The 15,774-nt window shown below is 40.2% G+C and overlaps 1 protein-coding gene across 1 annotated transcript; it reads left to right on the forward strand.

The window, feature by feature from the left end:
• The first annotated feature begins 433 nt into the window (after positions 1–433).
• Positions 434–1,718, forward strand: LOC104121180 (uncharacterized). Its single transcript, XM_009633107.1, has 2 exons — positions 434–1,021; positions 1,053–1,718. The coding sequence occupies exons 1-2, from the start codon at positions 434–436 to the stop codon at positions 1,716–1,718; spliced, it is 1,254 nt and encodes a 417-aa protein (XP_009631402.1).
• The last annotated feature ends 14,056 nt before the right edge of the window (positions 1,719–15,774 follow it).

The following is a 15,774-nucleotide window of genomic DNA, read 5'->3' on the forward strand; positions in this document are numbered from 1 at the left end:
AAAAATGAAAGGACATATCGGGAGAGAGAAAGAGAGTTTTTGTTTTCGGGGGGGGGGCGTTAGCTATAACGGAGTTGTTTATTTATTTTCCCCTCAAAACTATTTTTTCCTAATTATTTGGGATCAAATTCCAAGTGTCTCTGTTTCATTGGTTTGTTTTGCCAGGTCAACTGCATTGGAAATGCACGCACTTTATATTTTGGCTATCTCAGCAAAATGTGTCTAATTAATACACTTTTGGAGGACTTTAGGTGTTCAATAGGTACTAGCCTGAGTTCAAGTGTCTAAATAAAAATTTTGGACAAGTTTAGGTGCCCGCGTATATATTTGGCCGAGATATCAATAACAACCGCAACCTATGGTAAAACAAGAGGATAATGACATGTCTGATATCAGAAACATGTTGAAATAATTGGTAGAAGACAAAGGTAAAATGGAAGAGGCAATTATGTCCAACTTTGCGGCCATTAGGAACATTGAAACACAATTGGGACAACTTTCCTTAGTTGTGAACAACAGACCACAGGGCACTTTACCTGGAGACACAACTGCTAATCCCAAGGACACTAGGACTCATCTTGTGCTAGCGGTAAGTCTGAGGAACGAAAGAGATCTAGTTAGAGAACAACAAGGACAAATAACTAGGGATGCACTTCAACCCATGGCTGAACATTTTGAGTCAGATGATCAAAATAACCTCACTGATGTAGTGATTCAACAAGTTGTGTCTAAGAATGTAATTGAATCGGAGAAAGTACTAGAGGTAGTGCCAGAAAAAGTGAGACCGAAGGAGGGGAAAAAAGAAGCAGAACGGCTAGTTGTACAGAAAAAGCCTCCTGCACCATTCCCTCAAAGATTCGCAAGGAAAAAAAAGGACGATCAGTACCGGAAATTCTTTGAAATCCTAAAACAACTTAGTGTCAATATTCCCTTACTGGAGGCACTGAAAGATATACCTATGTATGCTAAAAGGACGAAAGACTTCTTGTCAAAGAAGATTAACTTTCAGGACATGGCAACGGTACAGCTGTCAATGGAATGTTGTGTTGTAGTTACCAGGCCCATTTCTCAAATTAAAAGATCCTGGAAGTTTCACCATTCCGTGCATGATAGGGGATTATTCTTTTGCTAAGGCATTATGTGATTTGGGAGCCAGCATCAATTTGATGCCTCTAGCCATTTATAAGAAACTTGGCCTACCAAGCCTAAGACCGACAGTTATACGACTGCAGCTAGCTGATCGTACCCTGGCACACCCAGAAAGTATTATTGATGATGTATTAGTACAAGTTGACAAGTTCATTTTTCCTATAGATTTTGTTATATTGGATTGCAAGGTAGACATTGAAGTCCCACTCATATTGGGACGACCCTTCTTAGCTACGGGAAGAGCACTTGTTGACTGTGAAGTAGGGGAACTGAAGATGAATTTGAATTATGAAGAAATTGTTTTCCATGTACAAAAATCAAAGAAACGACCAAGTGACATTGGAGAATGTTCAATTTTGCAAGTGATGGATGTGATTATACAAGAAAAGGAGGAAATTGTTCATCCTGCAGATCCCTTGGAAGCTTATTTGTTGAATCTAGATAAATTGAATAATGAAGATTTGGCAGAGTGGGTCTTGGCTCTTGAAGGCCAAGGATATTGGCAAAGAGAGCCAAAGTTTGAACTATTAAATTTATCTGAGAGAAAGACACCAACTGCCAAATCATAAATTGAGGAACCGCCTCAGTTAGAATTAAAGCCATATCCAAGTCACCTCAGGTATACATTCTTGAGGCCTAACTCTACTTTACCTGTTATTATCTCATCAGGTTTGCGAGGTGTGCAGGTAGATTTGCTTATACAAGCATTACAAGAATATAAGACTGTCATAGGTTGGACGATCATTGATATCAAGGTATTAGCCCTGCTTTTTGTATGCATAAGATTCTATTGAAAAAGAGACGCAAACCTTCCATAGAACATCAAAGAAGGCTAAACCCGAACATGAAGGATGTGTTGAAAACAGAAGTGATAAAGTGGTTAGATGCAGGTATCATTTTTCCTATTTCTGATAGCACATGGGTGAGCACCGTTCAATGTGTCCCAAAGAAAGGTGGGATGACTGTGATAAAGAATGAAAACAATGAGTTGATACCTACCAGGTCTATAACTGGATGGCGCATCTGTATGGACTGTAGAAAACTTAATAATACCACCAGAAAAGACCATTTCCCACTTTCATTTATCGATCAGATGTTGGATAGACTAGCTGGGAGAGAGTACTTTTATTTCTTAGATGGTTATTTAGGGTATAATCAGATTCATATTGCCCCTGAGGACAAAGTAAAGACAATATTTACTTGCATGCATGGCACTTATGCATTTCACAGGATACCATTTGGATTGTGCAATGCACCGGCCACATTTCAGAGGTGTATGATGGCTATTTTTACAGATATGGTGGAGGACACGATGGAAATATTCATGGATGATTTTTCGGTGGTGGGAAATTCATTTGAAGATTGCTTGAAAAATTTGAAAAGTGTCTTGAATAGGTGTACAGAAACGAATTTAGTATTAAACTGGAAAAAATATCATTTCATGTTACAAGAAGGCATACTCTTAAGGCATCAGGTTTCCAGCAAAGGTATAGAGGTCGACCGTGCTAAGGTCGATGTGATAGAGAAGTTGCCACCACCCACTTCTGTTAAACCAATATGAAGTTTTCTCGGTCATGCCGGCTTCTATAGACGGTTTATCAAAGATTTCTCTAACATTGCTAATCCATTGTTTAAATTGCTTGAAAAAGATCACCCTTTTGTGTTTTCTAATAACTGCAGGCTAGCATTTGAAGAACTGAAGAAGAGGTTAGTAACTGCACCATTCATTGTTGCACCTGACTGGGAGCAACCATTCGAGCTTATATGTGACGCAAGTGATTACGCTATAGGAGCAGTTTTAGGACAGCGGAAGGACAAAACCATGCATCTTATCTATTATGCAAGGAGAACTTTAAGTGGGGCACAACTTAACTGCACCACAACGGAGAAGGAGATGTTGGCAGTGGTGTATGCATTTGATAAGTTCAGAGCGTACTTGATAGGCTCAAAGGTAATTGTTTACACTAACCATGCAGCTCTCAGGTACCTAATATCTAAGAAGGAATCCAAGCCATAGTTGATTCGTTGGGTGTTACTCCTGCAAGAGTTTGATTTAGAGATTCAAGATAGAAAAGGGGCTGAAAATCAAGTGGCATATTACTTTTCCCGGCTAGAAAGAGCTGAGAATATGGTGAAAATAGAGGAGATTCAAGAAACATTTCCAGATGAGCAGTTATTGGCCACCTCACTTGACATGGTGTCGTGGTATGCAGACATAGCAAACTATCTAGCAACTGGTATGGTACCTTCTGATTTTCCCCTGATCAAAAGAAAAAGTTATTTCGTGACTGTAATTCATACTTTTGGGATGATCCGTACCTATTTTGTATTTGTATTAACAATATGATTAAGAAGTGTATCCTCGAGAAAGAAATAAAATCTGTTTTGTAGGCTTGCCATGCTTCTCCATATGAAGGACACTTCGGAGTAATCCGAACAACAACGAAAGTTCTTAAGTTAGGTTTCTATTGGCCAACAGTCTTTAAAGATGCACGTAACTAGGTGAAAAAGTGTGATGAGTGCCAGCGCATAGGTAACATTTCTCGAAGATATGAGATGTCTATGCGAACAAATCTGGAGGTTGAGGTATTTGATGTATGGGGAATAGAATTCATGGGACCGTTCATCCTCATTTGGTAATAAATACATATTAATTAGTTGCAGTTGACTACGTGTCAAAGTGGGTCGAGGCAGTGGAAATACCAATAAATGATTCCAATGGAGTGATCAAGTTCCTAAAAAGAAATATTTTTACCAGGTCTGGTACTCCAAGGGCAATAATTAGTGATGGAGGCACTCATTTTTGCAACCGAGCTTTTGACAAGATTTTGGAAAAATATGGCGTTCGCCATAAGGTTGCAACACCAAATCATCCACAAACAAGTGGCCAAGTAGAGGTGACAAACAGAGAAATTAAGAACATCCTCACAAAGACAGTTAATGGCACTAGGACTGATTGCACAAATAAATTGGATGAAGCATTATGGGCATATCGCACGGCATTTAAAACTCCTCTTAGGATGTCACCATACATGCTTGTATTTCGAAAGGCATGCCATCTACCTGCAGAGCTTGAACAGAAGGCTCTATTGGCGTTGAAGCGTTTGAACTTGGATTTGGAAGCTGCTGGAGCACAAAGACTAACAGAGTTACATGAGTTAGATGATTTCTGCCTACAAGCTTATGAGAGTTCAAAATTATAAAAAGAGTGGATGAAAATAGCTCATGACAAGCACATCTTGAACAGAGAATTTAAAGCCGCAGACCAAGTATTATTGTATAATTCAAGGCTCAAACTCTTTCCCGGAAAGTTAAAAACGAAGTGGTCTGGCCCGTTCAGAGTGGTTCAGGTATTCCATATGGAGCAGTTAAGGTCAAGGATGGCAGTAGAAAGTTTCAAGTAAATGGTCAACGTTTGAAGCATTACCATGGGTTGGTTGAGGAAAATAGACTAGCGTCTGTGATGGAGTTAAAAGACCCTTGATCCGAGTCATTGAGTCGTGCCACGATATTAAATAAGACGCTTCTTAGAAGGCAACCCAAGTTTCTAACCTTCCTCATAATTGTTGATTTTTCTTAAGTATTCAATATTTGGAAAAAAAAATAGGAACCATAGTTTTAGTTTTAGCTTATAGGAATTATATATATATATATATATATATATATATATATATATATATATATATATATATACTGATTTTTATGCTTTGTAATATTGGTAGCGAAAGTTACAAGAATAGCGGAGTAAGAGCTTGACCTCGCGGCGTAGGGTGTGGAGTGATAGATTCTTGGGTCCATTGGTATAAAAACAGCACATTATCGCTGTAATGTATGCTTAATGTAAGGTTTTTAAGTTTGAGAATACTGCATTGTGCGACGCAGGGTCACCACGCGCTCAATTGTCCTCCTAAAAAAATGCAAAAATAAGTGCATTTGTGCACTGTTGTGCGCTCGGCATGAGATATAATCGGTTAAGTTTAAAATTTTATTTTCTTTTTTTTAATTTTGATTTTTTAATCTCAGACCCTCTCTAATATTTTAACCCTAATTTAAAAACAAAACAAAACAAAACAAAACAAAATAAAACAAAACAAAAAAACACATACTCTCTCTCTCTGATCACCTGCAACCTTTCCCACACCCCCTTCACGCTTCATATACGCCCACCCTCTCTCTCCGCCGGCGAACAGGTATCACCTCTATCTCTCTGTCGTTTCTTTTTTCTTCTTCTTCTTCTTCTTCTTCTTCTTCTTCTTCTTCTTCTTCTTCTTCCCTTGTCTTTTTTTTCTTTTGTGGTGTTCTGTCGTGACCATTAGAGTCAGGCGACCTAGGGTTTGAACCTAGGACTGATGTTGCCCCATCGTTATGCTATGTTCCCCACTCCCCCTGCTCTAAATTCTCGATCCAAATTTCATATCCCTTGTGATTACTTTAGGTTTTGGGGACAATTGAAATTTTATTAATACTTTTTGAAGAATTGTTAATGTTTCAGTGCTAAGTTGTATGGTTTGCCAATTTTACTTCTTGAAAGACTCCTGGTAGGGCAGACCTTTAGTTGTTTTGTGAAAAGTTTACGGTTAAAAGATTGCGCAAATCTTGTGTTTGCTGAATTGTCACAATTAGAATTTGGTTTAATTAGTGAAGTCTGAGTAACTACGTCTTTTTTCGTATGAACTGGACTTTGAATGTCGTTCTAGATGTAGTGATCATCTGGCAATAGCTATATTGTAGTATTATATGCGTGACATTTGTACAACTGGAGGCCCTAGGCCCTACTCTCACATATCATATGTGGTACTTGACAGTGAGTCTGTCTGTTGTGTTGAAGGTCATGCTCTTTCTTTGTACTTTGACATAAAGTGCATGGACACCTTGTGTGCTAGTTGCGCACTTTTGTGGATAGAGTAAGTTGCGGTGGTGTTAAATATTGACTTGCAGGATGCTCTAAATTTAAAGTGTGTGGTAACCCTTGTACTCAATCTTTTTAATGTTCAAAGCTTGAGTTAGCATCCATTTTGTTTGTGTTTGTGGGAATGTAGCACCAGAGTAAAGTCAGTATATGCTCGGGTAGCCTAATTTTGCCATTGTGGGGTGATGTTGCAAGCTATCTTACTGTTTGTTTTTTAAAATGTATGTTGCACCAATACAGTTGGAGGGGGAAGTCTGAGTACCCTAAAGCTCTGTTCTTGGCACCCTGTTAAATTGGTTGATGATGGCAGAATTGTTACATATAACTTCATAGATCTATGGTTACTGAACATTGGACGTACAATCCAACATTGTTGTTGACTGGATGCTTGGTCTGCCTCGTCCCATCAGAACACATACTTATTATCATTTTTTTGTTTGCAGAAAATTGTTGGCTCACTCATCTAATGCATCAAAGAAAAGTCGAGTGGCAAAAGCAAGCAAACACTAACTCCCGAACAAGAAGCTGAAGTAGAGCAACCTGTCACCAAGTGACCAAACTCGTCCAAACAGATGTTTGTTGAAGGAGCCAGGGAATTTTACGAGTCACTGCTGACAAAGAAACACTTACCTGAACATCCCATTGACGAAAATACTTATGGCCAAAAATACCCTGAATTATTGACGGAGCTAAAAAGAAGTGGATGGGATATTCTGCTTCAGAGTATGGTCAAGGCAAATTTGACCTTAGTTCGCGAACTATATGCGAATTGGAAATTCACAAAGGGCGACATAGTGATGGTTCGTGGTGTTAAGGTTGACATCAACTCTGAAGGTTTGAATGGATTTTTGAAATTAGAGCAAACAGATATTACACCGTTGGAGAACTAAGGTCATCCAAAAGGTGCTCTGTGTTGACAATCCGAACACAGAGTGGATAAAGAGAAAGAGTAATGCCTACAATCCCCTAGTTTACAAATGGTTAACAAGAAAAGCTCGGGCATATCTCTCTTTTGTGTTCCACAGGCTCATTCCTTGCGAAGGCAACACTCATGTTATGTTTGAAAGAGTTATCGTAACATATGCATTGATGACCAAAACAGATGTAAATGTTGGGGCCCTGATGTACAAAGAAATGGAGCAAACAAGAGATAACTATCAGTTGCGGTTGTTCTTTGCAAGCACACTGACCAAGTATATGATGAGTTTGCGTATTTTGAAGGAGCCCGGTGATGAAATGGAGCTTTTTATTCCAAAGAAGACATATATTATTTCTATAAAGAGCCATAAGGAAGAGAAGTTGATGGCTTTTACAACTGAGCAGCAACTAGCATGCATGAGCCGGATGTTGACTCGTATATGGTTGGTGACGGAGAGAGATATGGCTGCTCGCCATATTGATATTAGTGATATCATGACACAACTACCTTTGGACGAGGATGAGCGTTGTTTGTTTGTCCTGTCATCGACCACTCGACTTGAGACCGAACGTGAGACTGATGCCACCACTTCTGCTACTACTACTTCTCTGGGCTACATTGCTATAGGCTCAAGGCCAGAGGATGGAACCACTCCTGATGTGATAGTTTAGAGAAGTGCCTCTACACCCTACTTGTTTAATTTGTGTGCATTGGGGAAATGCACAGTCATAAGTGTGGGGGTGGGAGTAGTCTTGCTTGTGAATACTTTTATTTTTTATATTTTTTAGTATCTTTTATTCTTCTTGGATTTTCTTTTCCATGGTTCTTTCCCAAGGAGCTTTTTTTTTTAAACGGGCATTTTTTTTGTTTTAAGGAAAGTTCGGAACCTTGATATGCCTTCTCTAAGAGTCACCAAGTATGCTTGAATTGTCTTTTTCATCTCATGCTTGCATATTGAGGGTTGAAATTGAGTGAACTCTGAATTCTATGTATATAGAGTGGTGAGTTCAAATTGAGCATTTTCATCTTCACATGTCATTCTAGGACTTGCCCGGCTTGTTATTTGAGGCAAAATCCTAGGATGTTCTCAAGTTAAGAAATGATTGTAGGCCATCTGTGATAACCTAAAATGTCATCTTTAAATTTAATAAGAAACCTAAAATGTCATCTTTAAATTTAATAAGTAATTCTATATTCCATGACCTCGAAAAGCACCATTTATCATTCCTCGAATTGCGTGCGCAGTCCGTACAATTTTTTCGGAAAGTTTTCATGTGAAAAATGGATTAAAATGTGAATTAGAGCCTTAAAACTTAACTAAGTTGACTTTGGTCAACATTTTGAGCAAACGGACCCAGATCAGTATTTTGACAGTTCTGGTAGCTCTGTATCGTGATTTGGGGCTTGGGCATATGCCCGGAATTTACTTTGGAGATCCTTAGCTCAAGTTATGACCATTTAACGAAAACTAGTAATTTAAAGGCTAAAGATTTTCAAGTTTGACCACGGGATTAACTTTTTGATATCGGAGCCGGAATTCAATTCTGGAAATTTGAACAGTTCTGTTATGTCATTTATGACTTGTGTGCCAAATTTAAAGTCATTCCGGATTCATTAATATATTTTGGCACGAGATTTGCAAATGGAAAAGTTTAAAACTCAAAGGCTGAATAGAGGTGTGAATTGCAATTTCGATGTTATTTGATGTGATTTGAGCCCCTGAGTAAGTCTGTATGATGTTACGAGACTTGTTGGGATATTTGGATAAGGTCTAGAGAGCTCGGGTGAGTTTCGGATAGACCACGGGATGTTTTGAACTTAGAAAATTTTACTGGTATAACTTAAACCTTTACAGGCCTCTGATCTCGTAATTGCGAGATCAAGCATCGCAAATGCGAACCAAGAAGGTATGGCAATTGCGAGATTTTTATCGCAATTGCGAAGACACCCTAGGCCAGCAGTCCTCGCAATTGCGAAGGGCTAATTGTCGCAAATGCGACATAATCTTCGCATTTGCGAAGGCAGCGGGATTGTGAAGGGCATCACAATTGCGAGTGTTTCTTTGCATTTGCGAAGCTCAGGTCGCAATTGCGACACCTGCAGCTAAACAAAATGACTTTTGGACGGGATTTTTGATTCATTTCCCAAATTTTCAGAACCTAAAACCTCAAGAGGCGATTTTGGGCGATTTTCACGGAAAATATTGGGGTAAGTGTTGCTTATCCTATATTTATTATATTTCATGATCTCATACTCATTTATATCATGAATCCGTGGAAGAAAATTCAGATTTTTCTAAAATCTTCCAAAAACGAGAAATTTAGATTTGAAGGTCTATTTGATATCAGAATTTGATGATTTTTATATGGTTGGACTCGTCTCGGAATAGGTGTTCGGATGTCGTAAGTTTTTCCGATATTTGAGACGTGGATCCCGCTGCCGAATATTTTAATGAATTTCGAATTTTATACGGAAAATTAATAAATTCATATGGAATTAATTCATATAATTAGTATTGAATATATCGAACTGTTTGTGAATAGATTTGAAGCTTTTGGAGGAAAATTTAAAAGGAAAAGTTGTGGCTGAATAATTGATTGGAATTTGCAAAGCGAGGTAAGTGTCGTGGTTAACCTTGACTTGAGGGAATAGAACCCTTAATTTAATTGTTATGTGAATTGCATGTGAACGACGTATAGGCGAGGTGACGAGTGTCTATACGTTGTCAAATTAATTATTTGCATGCTTACTTGAAAATTCATAAATTATTTTAAATCATAAATTAATTATTATATTAATTGTTTCTCTCATATTCTTTGTCAAATATTAATTCTTGAATTCCTGCATTAATTGTTACATGCTATTTGAATTATGTGTTTTAATTATTTTTTGACATTTAGCATATTAAATATTAAACTGTCTATTTTCTCCTTGAATTCCATAATAATCTGCTATAATTATTGTATGCTTGTTGTCTTATAATTTTTATTAACTGTTACAATTATTGGGGAAACTTCTTCTATAAGAATTGATAAATGAATATGTTGGAGGAGCGGGTTGCACGCCGCAAAAGAATTAATTATAATGAATATATTGGAGGATCGGGTTGCACGCCGCAACAGACTTATGAAAAGTCCATATTGGAGGATCGGGTTGCACGCCGCAACAGACTTATATAAAGTCCATATTGGAGGTTCGGGTTGCACACCGCAACAGAATTATGAAAAGTCTATATTGGAGGATCGGGTTGCACGCCACAACAGAATTATGAAAAGTCTATATTGGAGGATCGTGTTGCACGCCACAACAGATTTATTAAAAGTCGACATACATATATATGTATATTGGGGGATCGGGTTGCACGCCACAACAGATTTGATTAAAGGAATATATTGTGAGAGCGGGTTGCACGCTGCAACAGAATTGAATGTGAATATATTGTGAGAGCGAGTTGCACGCTGCAACATGGAAATGCTAATTGGTTATGACTGCTGAGTTGGCTTCAATTATTATGAATGAGTTACATGATTTATTTCTATTATTGTTGTTGTTACTCATATTGCGTACAGGTAATGTAAGTGACCCGCTTTAGCCTCGTCACTACTTCGTCGAGGTTAGGCTCAGCACTTACCAGTATATGGGGTCGGTTGTACTGATACTACAATCTGCATTTCTTGTGCAGATTTCGGAGTTGGTCCCAGCGGCGTGCCATAGATTTGTTCGGATTTCAGCTATTCAGAGGAGACTTGAGGTATAACTGCATGGCGTCCGCAGTTCTGAAGTCTCCATCTATTTTACTTTAGCTGTGTGTTTATTTCCAGACAGCTTTATTTTATTCAATCCTTTATTTGTATTATTCTAGAAGCTCGTGCACTTGTGACACCAATTCTGGGATGGTATTTAGACACCGTTGTTTTATGGATTATTTCACTATATTTCAAAATTTGCTTCCGGCTTTGTTTCCTTGATTATTAATAATATAAAAATTGTTTAAAAATAGATTATATTATTCTAACGTTGGCTTGCCTAGCAAGTGAAATGTTAGGCGCCATCACGGTCCGAAGGTGGGAATTTCGGGTCGTGACAATTGGTATCAGAGCACTAGGTTACATAGGTCTCACGAGTCACGAGCAAGCTTAGTAGAGTCTGAAGGATCGGTACGGAGACGTTTCTACTTATCTCTCATAGGCTATGAAGTTTAGGAACAATATCACTTCTTCTTATTCTGTCGTGCGATTTTATTTTATCATCGATGATTGAACCATTCTACTCTTATTCTCTCGCAGAAGGTGAGAACACATAATGCCTCTATCGATGGACAAGGACCAGAACCCCCAGTGGCAACTACGACCAGGGGTAGAGGTCGAGGTCGAGGTCTTGCTAGAAGTCGAGGCAGAGGCCGAGGTAAAGCTCAGTCCAGAGCTCGAGCAGCTGCACCTGTTGTAGAACCTCAGGTGGACCTTCAGGAGGAGGTTCCAGCTCAGAATGTACCAGTTGGACCAGTTCAGGTCCCAGAAGGATTCATAGCCACTCCAGTACTTCAGGACACTCTAGTCCATTTAGTAAGTCTTATGGAGGGCGTGGCCCAAAATGGTACATTTCTAGTGGCACCAGCCGTCTCACAGGCTGGGGGAGGAGCACAAACTCCCACTACTCCCGCTCCAGAGCATATGGCTTCCCAGAATCAGGCTCCAGCAACCCCGCTAGTTGGGGTAGTTCATCCAGTTATTGTGGCACAGATCGGTGATAGGCCTGCCATATCTTTTGAGGCCTTATTGAGACTGGATAAGTTTACCCAGTTTTGAGGCCTTATTGTGGCATCCAGTTTTGAGGCCTTTTCCAGTTCACTTCAGTGGTACACCTTCTGAAGACCCATAGGATTATCTTGAACGCTACCATGAGGTGTTGCGGAACATGGGTATAGTTGAGATCAATGGGGTCGATTTTGCTGTATCACAGATGATGGGTTCCGCCAAGAGGTGGTGGAGAGATTATACAATGAACCGACCAGTCGGATCACCTGCACTTACCTGGGAGCAGTTCTCTCAGCTATTTCTGGAGAAGTTCCTCCCTACCACACTGAGAGAGGAATTCTGAAAGCAATTTAAGCTTCTACAGCAGGGCAGTATGACTGTTACTCAGTATGAGTCCTGTTTTGTGGATTTGGCCTGTCATGCTCTCCTTTTACTACCTACGGAGGGAGAGAGAGTCAGGAGGTTTATTGAAGGACTCACTCACCCTATCAGACTTCAGATGGCCAAGGAAACCGAAAGTGAGATTTCTTTTCAGGCGGCTGCTAATGTCGCCAGGAGGATCGAGATGGTTCTTGCATTGGAAAGAGGGCAAAGGTCTGATAAGAGGCCTCATCAGTCTGGTAGTTTCAGTGGTGCCTCGTCTGGAGGCAGGGGTAATTTTGGTAGGGGTCATCCTCCCAGACCGTTTCATTCAGCACTTCATGTATCTCCCGGTGCTTCAGGGAGTCACGGTCCTATTATGCCTTACTTTGGGCAGCCAGTATTCAGTGCACATTCAGCTCCTATCAGTGCACCACCACTCCAGAGTTACTACAGTGGTTATCCGACCCATTTGGGTCAGCTTCAGCTTCAGCAGCTATGGCATCAGGATGGGTGTTATGAGTGTGGAAACATTGGTCACATCAGAAGGTATTGCCCTAGATTGGCGAGTAACATATCTCGACAAGATTCTCGTGCCATCATACCAGCACCGGTTGCTTCACCGCCTGCTCATCCAGCTAGAGGTAGGGGTCAGAAAGCTAGGGGTGGAGGTCAAGACCATTAGAGGTGGAGGTCAGGCCATTAGAGGTGGAGGTCAACCGTTAGAGGTGGAGGCCAGCCAGTTAGAGGTCGTCCTAGAGACGCAGTTCAGAGTGGTGGGGCCCAGCCCCGATTTTATGCCTTTCCAGCTAGGCCTGAGGCCGAGTCATTTGATGCTGTGATCATAGGTATTATTCCAGTTTGCCATAGAGATGCTTCAGTTCTATTTGATCCAGGATCTACTTATTCCTATGTGTCCTCCTATTTTGCTTCATATTTGGTTATGTCTTGTGATTCTCTAAGTGCTTCTTTGTGTGTATCTACACCGGTGGGAGACTCTGTTGTAGTAGATCATGTATATCGTTCATGTGTGATTACTATTGGTAATCTTGAGACTAGGGTGGATCTTCTACTTCTTGATATGGTAGATTTTGATGTCATCTTGGGTATGGATTGGTTGTCCCCTTATCATGCTATATTGGATTGTCATGCCAAGACAGTGACCCAAGCTATGCCGGGGTTACCTCGATTAGAGTGGAAAGAAAATCTTGGCCATTCTGCCAGCAAGGTTATTTCTTATATGAAAGCTCGGCGTATGGTAGAGAAAGGATGTCTAGCATATTTGGCTTATATTCGCGATCCCAATGCGGATGTCCCTTCTATGGACTCAGTACCAGTTGTTCGTGAATTTCCAGAAGTATTTCCTACAGATTTGCCGGGAATACCACCCGACAGAGATATTGACTTTTGTATTGGTTTGGCTCCGGGCACTCAGCCTATTTCTATTCCACCATACCGTATTGCCCCACGAGAGTTAAAAGAATTGAAAGAGCAGTTACAAGACTTGTTGATCAGGGATTCATTAGACCCAGTGTCTCGCCCTGGGGTGCACTAGTATTATTTGTAAAGAAGAAAGATGGCTCTTTGCGGATGTGTATAAATTATCGGCAGTTAAACAAGGCCACTACCAAAAACAAATATCCACTGCCAAGAATTGATGACTTATTTGATCAGCTTCAGGGTGCCAAGATATTTTTGAAGATCGATTTGAGGTCTGGTTACCATCAGTTGAAGATTAGGGCATCTGATGTCCCTAAAACAGCTTTTCGAACTCGGTATGGGCATTACGAGTTCCTAGTCATGTCATTTGGGTTGACAAATGCCCCAGCAGTATTTATGGATTTGATGAATCGGGTGTTCAAGCCTTATTTGGATTCTTTTGTGGTTGTATTCATTTATGATATCTTGATTTACTCCAGCAGTCGAGAGGAACATGAGCAGCATCTTCGAAATGTGCTTCACACCTTGAAGAATAATCAGTTATATGCCAAATTTTCAAAATGTGAGTTTTGGTTAGACTCGGTTGCCTTTTTGGGGCATGTTGTATCGGCAGAAGGCATAAAGGTAGAACCTAAGAAGATTGAGTTTTTTCAGAATTGGCCTAGACCTACTTCAGTTACAGAGATCCGGAGTTTTCTGGGTTTAGCAGGTTATTATCGTCGGTTCGTGGAAGGGTTTTCATCTATAGCAAGCCCATTGACCAGACTAACCCAGAAGGGTGTCCCATTCAGATGGTCAGACGAGTGTGAGATGAGCTTTCAGAAGCTCAAGAACGCTTTGACTACGGCGCCAGTATTGGTATTACCCACAGGTTCAGGATCGTATATGGTATATTGTGACGCATCTCACATTGGGCTTAGTGCAGTATTAATGCAAGATGGCAAGGTAATTGCATATGCGTCGCGGCAGTTGAAAGTTCACGAGAAGAATTATCTTGTTCATGAATTAGAATTGGTAGCCATTGTTCATGCACTGAAGATTTGGAGGCATTACCTCTACGGTGTCTCATGTGAGGTATTTACTGATCATCATAGCCTTCAGTATCTGTTCAAACAAAAAGATCTTAATTTGAGGCAGAGAATATGGTTGGAGTTGTTGAAAGACTATGATATCACCATTTTGTATCACCCCGGAAAGGCCAATGTGGTGGCCGATGCTTTGAGTAGAAAGGCTGTGAGTATGGGCAGTCTTGCGTATATTCATGTTGGTGAGAGGCCTTTAGCTGCAGATGTTCAGACTTTGGCTAATCAGTTTGTGAGGTTAGATGTTTCAAAGTCCAGTCGAGTTCTAGCTTGCACAGTCGCTCGATTTTCTTTATATGAGCACATCAGAGAGAGGCAGTATGATGACCCTCACTTACTTGTCCTTAAGGACACGGTGCGGCACGGTGATGCCAAACCGGTTGTTATGGGGGAAGATGGGGTTTTGCAAATGCAGGGTCATATTTGTGTGCCTAATGTGGATGGATTTCGTGAATTAATTCGTGAAGAAGCACACAGTTCCAGGTATTCTATTCATCCAGGTACCGCCAAAATATATCAAGATTTGCGGCAACATTATTGGTGGAGGAGAATGAAAAAGGATATAGAGTCCGTTTGGATGGGCTTATTTTAAGTGACTTTTAAGCCAAAATAGCTTTTAAGCCATAAGTTAGGAATTCTAACTTTTGGCTTTTGGCTTGTTTTTGTCATTTTAGCTTAAAAACAAATGCTTAAAAGCACTTTTTTACTCTATCCAAACACTACAAAATGGCTTAAAAGTTATTTTGGCTTAAAAGCACTTAAAATAAGCCAATCCAAATGGGCTCATAGTTACCTATGTAGGTCGGTGTCTGAATTGCCAGCAAGTTAAGTACGAGCATCAGATACCTGGTGGTTTGCTTCAGAAGTTAGAAATTCCTGAGTGGAAGTGGGAGCGTATCACTATGAATTTTGTTGTTGGGCTCCCACGGACGCAGAGAAACTTTAACGCAGTTTGGGTCATTGTGGACAGGTTGACCAAGTCAGCACATTTCATTCCAGTGGCAGTTATCTATTCTTCAGAGAGGTTAGCTGAAATTTACATTCGTGAGATTGTCCGCCTTTACGGTGTGCCCATGTCTATTATTTCATATCGTGGTACGCAGTTTGCCTCACATTTCTGGAGGGTTGTACAGTGTGAGGTAGGCACGCGGATGGAGTTGA

The sequence above is a fragment of the Nicotiana tomentosiformis genome, chromosome 11 (genome assembly GCF_000390325.3).
Source record: "Nicotiana tomentosiformis chromosome 11, ASM39032v3, whole genome shotgun sequence".
Lineage (NCBI taxonomy): Eukaryota > Viridiplantae > Streptophyta > Magnoliopsida > Solanales > Solanaceae > Nicotiana > Nicotiana tomentosiformis.